This window comes from Copidosoma floridanum, unplaced genomic scaffold, assembly GCF_036245765.1.
Source record: "Copidosoma floridanum isolate Cflo_tuat_1 unplaced genomic scaffold, Cflo_Japanese_pri ptg000011l, whole genome shotgun sequence".
NCBI classification, from domain to species: Eukaryota; Metazoa; Arthropoda; class Insecta; order Hymenoptera; family Encyrtidae; genus Copidosoma; species Copidosoma floridanum.
Window position 1 is genome coordinate 11,551,148 of NW_028321888.1, and position 9,559 is coordinate 11,560,706.

Below are 9,559 nucleotides of genomic sequence, written 5' to 3' on the forward strand. Positions count from 1 at the left end.
ATGTCCTAGTTATAATAAATGATATAGAAAATCTATTTTTGACCATTTTGGATTTTATTTGGATTTACGGGTGCAAATACCGATAAGAAACTAATAGAAAAATCCCATTGTAAAATCAATGAATTTTTTATTGGTTTTTATTGGACCGCAACAACAGGGATAGCATATGTCAAAAATTGAAATCAAATATTGGAGGAATACGTACTGACTCATCAACATTTCAACAATCACATGGAAGGTAATTGTCAATTTCCTAATATTGTTTTCAGTAGACTTTACACGTAAATGGCCAGAGATTTGCCGTTTTTCTTGATGCCAAAATGACAATTCTCACATTCTCTCGGCAATTTAATTGATGGTCCCCTGTAATCTGTTTACCCGTAAAGCAGGTATGTATGTTGAGTTGTCAGGCGCGGTGGGTAACGTCGAACGTCGGTTACAATGCATAAGTTATCATGAGAGGTTTATTGTTACCGTTCGAATAGACTGTATATATATATATTTACGCATCGATCACGGATGAGAATGAGAGAGATTCAGAGATGACTGAGGTGAGAGAGAAAAGAGTGGGTTGAAGTAAGCAGTATAGTATCGCCGGTATTGCATTTTGCAAAAAAAAATAAAAGTATTGTCAAAGCAGACTGGTCAAAGTCATTCATTATACCTGGTCGTTAGTCAAATTCAATGGCGGAGGAAAGGGCACAGGTGCAGGAGTTTAAGCTCGATCCTGACTGCGAGCTACGTTTTGAATTGGAGACGAAGAACGAAAAGGTTACACTGGAGGTAATTTGTACTGTTTGAATTTACTTTTCACGTAAAAGCAAAAAAATATGTTGATATCTCTTTTTTTAATTGCATGAAAATATGTATACCAAACTTGTATGTAGACGCTTTTTTTTATTAAAAGTTCACCTGGATTGTTATTACAATATTCAGTTTACAGTATGTGCTTTGATATTTTATTAACACTATTTTTTCAATGGCTACTTATTTGTGACATGAGTTCTGTCTTTTTACTTACACTTATCTACCACGTTTGAGTTGCTGTTAAACTTCAGTTTTGATAGATGTACCTACTCTTTTCATGCACTTGTGAAAGATAAAAAAAAAAATACTGTGATAATGTTACATTGTATGCTGAATGATCTGATTAAAAAAGTGTATTGATGAATTAAAAAGTGAATCTATCATACTCTTATTAGTGTTGGTATAATCTTGTAATTTGTGTATTTTTTAATAGTAAGCTCTTTCCATTTGTTTTGTTTTTAGTTGAAGAGTGGACTTGCTGAAGTTTTTGGCACAGAGCTGGTAAAAGGAAAAAAATATGAATTCACATGTGGTGCTAAAGTAGCTGTTTTCACCTGGCAAGGATGCACAGTAGAATTAACTGGCAGAACTGATGTTAGCTATGTTGCTAAAGAAACTCCAATGAGTATGTACTTGAATTGCCATGCAGCCATGGAAAAGATGAGGGAAGTGGCTGAGAAAGAAGACAAAAGAGGTCCTATTGTTATGGTTGTGGGGCCATCAGACGTAGGAAAGTCAACACTTTGTCGATTACTGTTGAATTATGCTGTCAGGATGGGTAGACGTCCTATTTTTGTCGATTTAGATGTTGGTCAAGGTCACATAGCTATTCCAGGAACAGTAGGTGCCTTGCTTGTCGAGAGGCCTTCAAACGTTGTTGATGGTTTCAGCCAACAAGCGCCTCTTGTTTTTCACTTTGGACTGAAAAATCCTACTGGCAACTCGGTTCTTTACAATTTATTGGTCACAAGATTGGCTGAAGTATGTTCCGAAAGACTACAAGCCAATAAAAAAGCCAAACACTCTGGAATCATAATCAACACTTGTGGTTGGATTAAGGCTGGTGGGTATAAAATGTTAACGCATGCTGCACAAGCGTTTGAAGTTGACACAATCCTAGTGCTAGATCAAGAACGACTCTTTAATGAACTAGTGAGAGACATGCCGGATTTTGTTAAAGTGGTCTTGTTACCAAAAAGTGGGGGTGTTGTTGAAAGAACTCAGACACAAAGGTGTGAAGCTCGTGATCAATCCATAAGAGAATATTTCTATGGCTCAAGGACACCTCTTTATCCACACAGTTTTGAAGTGAAATGGAGCGAAGCAAAACTTTTCAAGATTGGAGCTCCGATTTTACCTTCTTCTTGCATGCCTTTGGGAATGAAGGCAGAGGATAATTTAACGAAATTAGTCGCAGTAACTCCAGGCCCAAGTCTCTTGCACCATTTGCTATCTGTATCATTTGCAGACTCTCCGGAAGACGATGTTGTTCAAACCAACGTTGCCGGCTTTGTATGTGTGTAAGTACTTAGTGGTTTTTTATTTACTATAAAGTTAATATTTACTCGCTTTTTAAATTCTTGATTTGAGCAACAAATTAATGGACAGCATCTAGATAGCTCTTTACTAGATTTGTTCTGGATTTAGCTTGGAGCAGCTCGGAGCGCTCCTTTTTTCTATAGTCAATGTAATAACTTCAATAAATTGACTATAGAAAAAAGGAGCTGCTCCAAGCTAAATCCCGAACAAATCTATGATCTGCTTTTATCAACACATTCCAAATATAAATGTTAACTTAGATGCATAAATGAACAAAAGAAAAATAACTTTTTTCCCCATCGAATACAACCGGTTTCATGAACATAGTCGTAAATTCTTCCCAATTGTTACAGACACATAGAGAACGTTGTATTTGATATACGTGATGTTAGACTGTAGTAACTTTGTTTTGCTATAAGAGGGTTGAGTTGCATTTTCAAAAATAACCTATAATTTATAAAAAAAAAATTAATTGTTTATTTTAGGCGCGCATGTCATGCGTGGAGACGCATATAGTAATCTTTGACTATTTTTTTAAAAGAACAAAGGAAAATTCTCTTTGCCTTCTCATGTGAAAACAAACTATTAACAGCTAGAAAAAAAAAGAAATTCATTGTTTTTTTTTATCATAGGACCAACTGAATTTAATGCATTTTTTACTAATGTACAGTAACGTGTTTTTTTACTCATTTAATAAGGGTTAAAGCAAGTAATATTTGCCAATCAAACATAATAACTCAATTTTTTTTTTTGCGACACTATGTTCGTTTTTCTTTACGATAAGTATGTAAACCAGAAAAAAATGATAATTCTCGTCTTAAAGGGTACAAAATATACTTCGATTAAATTTTGAAGGAAAAGTGTATTGTGTATTTTTTCGGAGTACTCATAATTTATTGTCATTACAAGTCAATCGTACCTTTTTTACCGAAAAAGGTGAAACACATGATACTATAAAAACAATTTTTTATCCAAATAACGAAAATGATGCTATTAAAGCACAATCATTTTCATAAATGTAAAAAAACTTAGAGTGCTGTCCGTGGTAGTAAGAAACTTGAAAAAAAATGTCTAACATATATTCTTTGCCCCTAGCCTGCAGACGCTGGCTAAAGTTGGCTGGAAAATAGGTTTTTATTATTTTTTTTATTTTTATTTAATATTTTGATTATTTTTTACTGCGTTCCACCATTTATTAGGACTTAAAAAAAATTTTCCGACTTCGGACGTTTCTAAGGGTCGGGTGTACCCTCAGTAGGAAAAATAGAATTCGCCACATAAGCGCCATAGCTCCGTGGCTACCTTACGTCACTCGGGCCTTGCTTCGCAGGTCCCTCGAACCGCAAAATAGCCCTTTAGAGACGGTGGCACTTATCCGATAAAAACTACTATTGTTTAGGTACAAAAAATACGATATTTTTTCCGGATTTCAGTATATACTGGTTTTTTTTCTAGAATTTTTGAAAGGTTTTAGTAATTTTTTTTAGGTCACGTTTGGTATCAAGAGAATGTGAAAAATTGTAATGTATATATACCAATAATCTTCAGCTACCATATTTTTTAAAATTTAATTTTAATGAAAACTTGCTAATTTATTCCAAATAAAACCAAAAATACACTTAATCTAAGCTCAAACCTACAATTCTAAGGTTGGAGCTCTATTGCTTTGAGAAAAAAAGTACTTTTTAATTATTTTCCAAGTGGTTTATGCCCGTTCGAAATCGATTTGGGGTGCATTTTGGCGTGCTTATTCGAGGTGATACTCGTAGGACAGGTTTCAGTATGCATTATTGCCGCGTGATGCTTTTCAAATTATAAAACGGAGCTAAATTGGTGCACTTTTTTTTGAACGAGTCAAATAGGATATGTTTTAATTTTAACTTTGGCTTTTGGCTACTTCATTTGTTTTTGTATAGGCTATTCGCCGCTAGTAGTCGCGTCTCACCTCGAATTGGGCTATGCCGTATCCGCTTGTTTTATACCATTCTATCTGTTACACTCTGTGCGCTAATATCATTATACTCTTTGCATGGATCACTGGTCGTAAGAGGCTGTGAGGGACTTGGGGTAAATTTTTTTGGTGGTCGATTGGTTGGTCGGTCGGTCCAGTTCCTCAACTAAGTATACATCTCTATTCACTATGTACATAGACATACACGCTCGAGGAATCAGAATGACCAACTGACCGACCGATCACAAAAAAAAACGTACCCATTAAGGAATATGGGGATGACGACCTAGCAAACTAATCTCAGATGGCGCTACCGGTACAAAGACTCTAACCAATGAGATATGAGAACGGTTTATATGTGTAGTCTGCAGTGCATATGCACACTTTCGTGCACAAACTATTCTCACATCTCATTGGCTAAACTCTAACTATCGGTTTCGCCATCTGAGATTAGTTTGCTAGGTCGCCATCCCCATATTCGCTATATGCAGTATTCTAAAACAGCGCCACCTGCACGGCAAAAAGAGATAATGCTGGATAACACGATTACATAGCCTGTTATGGGCTACTGCAAATTTTGTTAATCGATTCTTATAGTTTTAATGCATTTTTGACACTGTAAAGTATCGATTTTCAGTGTCAACAATTTGTTTTATACAGATAATAGCTATTACTTCATATTTAAAAAAAATAATAATGTAACTGTTATGTATCTTATTTGAATCTTACTCACGCCTTTATCCAACTTATAAACAAAGTGTAAATACAAAAGTAACAAATAATTGTTTTCTGTTTGAAAAAAATAGTACAAACTTTTTACACTGAAAATTGATACTGTAAGTTTCAAAAATGCATTGAAACTACAAAAAACAATTCAAAAAGTTTACATCACTTAAGAGGCTTTGTATTAATGTTATCCAGAGTCGCCTTATCTTGCCATTCAGGTAGCGCTGTAATAGATTACTGCACAAAGCGAGAGCCCCTTCGTAATTTTATAGGCTCTGTAGACTCATGGTGCGAAAAAATTAATCACGAAATATGTCATGGTGACAATTATTTGTTAGCGAAGTCAGTTATTAAAACATATTTTTTGAATTAACCTGTAATTGTATGTGAATCGTAAAAAACATTAATAAATTCGTACTAACGATATAAGTAGTTATCTATGAAGACAAAAGTATATTCGCTGTTCGCTTCGTGCAGCAATTTGAAATAGCGCCATCTTCAAAGGAAAATATGTCGATACTAACTTCTAAGAATACAAAGCCTCTTATGGACAATGATCTGTTACAAGCGTTTATTTCAACAATAATGTATATTACTCAATTTATGTAATTTGTTTAAGTGATAAACATGCTTCTGAGCTGGAAAATACCTATTTAACAGTACGTTGATAAAAGAATACTTGTATTTTGGGAGTGAGTATTGCAGTTTTCCTCGAATATCAATTTATTTGTGGAGTACTTTTGAGTCAGCACATTAAAAAGTAATATTATTATGCTCATTCATACAATAGATCTATTTCATACGAGAAGTTTACTTTTTTTAATAAAATAATAAAAAATAGCTTTTTTGACTATTAATACGCTACTTGAGACTGGATGAACTTACTTTGGTTGTAAAAGATATTTGATTGTTGAAATAAACACTTGTAAAAGATTATTGGGCATAAAGGGCTGTGTATTCTTTATGGACAATAATCTTTTACAAGTGTTTATTTCAATAATATGATGTTCGTGCTCGTGCACTACCACTAACTTAGTATCGCTAACGATATATTTTCGCCTGCAGGTGGCGTTGTTTCAAATTTTTAGCCTTAAAATTAAACAAGAATCTATAGTTTTTAACTTTACAGCACTCCAGTTTCTAAAATAACTTCGTTTAGCAAACTTCTGATTAATTTCTATATTCAACGTAATAGTAACAAAAGTTAATAATGTCAACGGGATTTCTTAACATTTAGGTGTCATATCAGTGAATCATTTTAGTCACCGTTACTCATATAAATTTTTGATAAAAAACTTGTAGTTAAAAAAAAAGGAAAAAAACGAAAAAGATATTAAATCACGAAAAAAAACTGTTAAGAGCGTAGCTCTTAAAAAGTGCAGAATTTTTAATTTTTCCACGTTCTCTCGTTCCTCTTTTGAAAGGGAGAGGATAATGATATTCGGTTAGAGCGCCACAATTTAAGAAGTTTAAGGTCGTATGGCCTTATGTTTGAGAAAAATAAAGCAGAGCTCAGTAATTATTTATGACGCTGCTAAGATTCAACATAGTATTACGTAGTTATATGTTTATCATTAACAGAAAAATACATAAAAATATATTTGAAATTTTTATTTTCAAGAACGAATGTCGATGTGGAACGTCAAACCTTCACGATTCTCAGTCCACAACCCAGACCTCTGCCAAATCACATATTGCTGCTCAGCGAGATTCAGTTTATGGACACACATTAAAAAAATTATTTATTTTTTATAAACTTTTATAACTAAATCTAGAAAATCAGTAAATTTAGGTTTTAAATAAACTATTAGAAAAATAGTTTGTAAAATAAATGTCTTTGTTCTTATGAATATACACCCATCACAAATCCAATTATAAATGTTCGAATACCTATATCGATTGTGAGGTGTGTGCATATGTGTGTGTACGCGCGTGTGTGTGTACGCGCGTGTGTGTGTACGTGTGTATTACAGCTGATGCATGTACGTAAGAAATGTGCCTTCATTTGAGGATTGGCTTATATTATGGTACATTACGTCACTAAAGCACAAAGTACAAACATGAGTCGCGTATAATATTTTTCTTACCGAGGGCGCAAAATGCAATTTCGTGCCCAGTAAATCACTTTCTGCCCGTAGGCCCAAAGTGATTACAAGGGCGCAAAGTGTGACCCGAGGGTGCAAAGCGGCAGTTGCACTTTGGGCCCATGGTAAGAAGTAGTAGTTTTCGTCGGATAAGTGCCATCGTCTCCGGGGCTATTTTGCGGTCCAAGGGACCTACGAAGCAAAGCCCGAGTGACGTAAGGTAGCCACAGAGCGATGGCACTTATGAAGCGAATGCTATTTTTCCTACCGAGGGCGCACCAGCTTCTCAAAAACGCCCGAGGTAGGAAAAATAATTTTTCTAACTCTACAGAACATCTGATTTACTCCCCATTAAGATATAAAGACAATATTAATGTTTTTGATAGGTTGCTAAGTTTCTAAGTATGCAGTCGGACTTCGTAGTTAATATAAGGACGAAATGCAAAAAAGAAAACTTCTCAGCCTGACGCAGTACCAGTATGTACGAAACTTGTAAAGGTATAAAATAGTTATTTACGTAACATGTGCGAAAAAAATGATTTCCCGCACGAGTCGTAATTGACTCGCGTCCGAGTGCCAGTTGCGTAGCACTCGTGTGATCGCTAGGTAAGAGTTACTGTCACCAGCCACGAGTGCGAGTCTATCACACGAGTGTGTAAAATCGTTGTGCATGAGTTGCGTACAACATTTTTCGCAATAAGTGTGAGAAAAATAGTAAGTATGTTGATGATTCACAAGAAAGGTCGTGTGAGGTCCAGGAGGTAAGGGAGGGGTAAAGCCTCCGACTGCAAAAATACCAAATGATCGTCCAAAAAAAAAAAAGAATGGTAGTTTGAAAAGTCTCTATTGGCGAACCGAGAGGTTTGCGGCCCGAGCCGAAGGCGAGGGATGTAACGAGGTTCGTAAAGGAGACTTTTCGAACGAGTTCCGGAAAACTGCTTTTTCGCCCAAGGAAGTACCAGCCTCCCAAAACCACCCGAGGGCGGAAAAGTGTTTTTATGCCTCAAATATAGAAACAGAGCATTTTAAAAAGTAAACTTTGAATTATTTAAACAAAAACATTTTCAGAGAATTTTACAACTGTAAAAAATTATGTTAAAGGATCCCACACCAACACAATGGGATTGTGGTTCCCAACGAAATTTTTTAAAATTTTAATATGATATAGTTTAATGTAATTATCAAAAAAAAATTATTAAGAAAGAATTTTACTTGAGAGTAGAAACTTACACTGGATAGGGTTACGATAGTTTCACACAGACGGTATCTTAATTCGTTTTCTGAGAGATTTCTGGTGTGTAGCAAAATTTTTTTCGGTGTGTGGAAAAACCTTATTGTTTCAGCCTATGAAACCAATCTGATTAAATTTATACTGTTTGAATAAACATTCACCCAAAATGCACTGCACGATATCCAATAATTTACTGTACATATATAGTAGAGCTTACAGAGTTATTTGCAAGTTTGTCAAGTACAGTTCTAATTTTTAGAAATATTTGCGTGTGTAATATACGAGCAACTTCAGTTAAATTTTTTTTTAAAACTAAATTATGTATGAAATGTACTATAAAAAAAAAAAATTTGAACGCGGGTGTCAGCAAGGGTTGACATGCTTTTTCCGTGATTCATATGTTACAATTATATTTATACAGATGATATATACAGACATGATAATAGCATGTAAATTACAGAAAAACGGTGTCACCCTCACTGAAAGCCGTGTTCAAAATTTTTTCCTCATAGTACATAGCACTACGAGTAAAATGAGCGTGGTTTTAAGGGTATGCCTTAAAAAAAATTTTTTTATTAAAATGGGGGACAGAAACGGAATCTTTTTTATGGATTTTCTTATATATATTTTTATTGTCTTAAAAAAATAATTTTACACGGCCATGAATCATGTAGTAATACTTTAACATAATTTACATCAGGTATATTGTGACAAGGTTAAATTACATAAGTGAATAAGTATTTACAAAAATGAGTCTGATTTGTGATATGGGTGTTAGCTTATTAACCGCCTCACATAGCTCTTAAAAGAATTTTTCTTTGCTTTCATTTTATTGTTCTTGTTTCAATACATAGTTTCTTATAGTTCATATATAGGAAGGCAGATCGCATCTGTATCTCATAGATTTAAACATGAATCTGCGTCTACGCACGGCCTTTTCACAGTTTTTAATTCACCAGGTGTTGGATCCTTTTTTTTTCTTTGTGTGGTGTCTAACGGTGTTATCTATAATATCAACAAAGAACTGATATCCAGTCAACGGCTCAGTATTAAGAAAATCTAAACTTAGGAACTGTTCTTTGTAAGTATCTAAAGCTTTAAGGAAGTTGACTCTATCTAAATTCTCAAGGTTATACTTGCATTTAGTGTTGTGGTCAAATTCTGGAGTGGTATTTAGGTTGATTTTTATAGAAAGGTGGTCACTTCCCCAGGAGTCGTCTC

The 9,559-nt window shown here is 34.5% G+C and overlaps 1 protein-coding gene across 1 annotated transcript; it reads left to right on the top strand.

The window, feature by feature from the left end:
* The first annotated feature begins 650 nt into the window (after positions 1-650).
* LOC106641347 (protein CLP1 homolog) lies at positions 651-6,795 on the top strand. Its single transcript, XM_014355755.2, has 3 exons — positions 651-783; positions 1,270-2,327; positions 6,645-6,795. The coding sequence occupies exons 1-3, from the start codon at positions 685-687 to the stop codon at positions 6,754-6,756; spliced, it is 1,269 nt and encodes a 422-aa protein (XP_014211241.2). The 5' UTR covers positions 651-684; the 3' UTR covers positions 6,757-6,795.
* Positions 6,796-9,559: the final 2,764 nt, after the last annotated feature.

What these genes read in the sequence shown, in the direction of transcription:
- LOC106641347 (XM_014355755.2), top strand. Translation starts at nt 685, where the DNA reads ATGGCGGAGGAAAGGGCACAGGTGCAGGAGTTTAAGCTCGATCCTGAC. An exon ending in ACGAAAAGGTTACACTGGAG is followed by an intron (nt 784 to 1,269) that starts GTAATTTGTACT and finishes TTTTGTTTTTAG; the next exon opens with TTGAAGAGTGGACTTGCTGA. An exon ending in GTTGCCGGCTTTGTATGTGT is followed by an intron (nt 2,328 to 6,644) that starts GTAAGTACTTAG and finishes TTTATTTTCAAG; the next exon opens with AACGAATGTCGATGTGGAAC.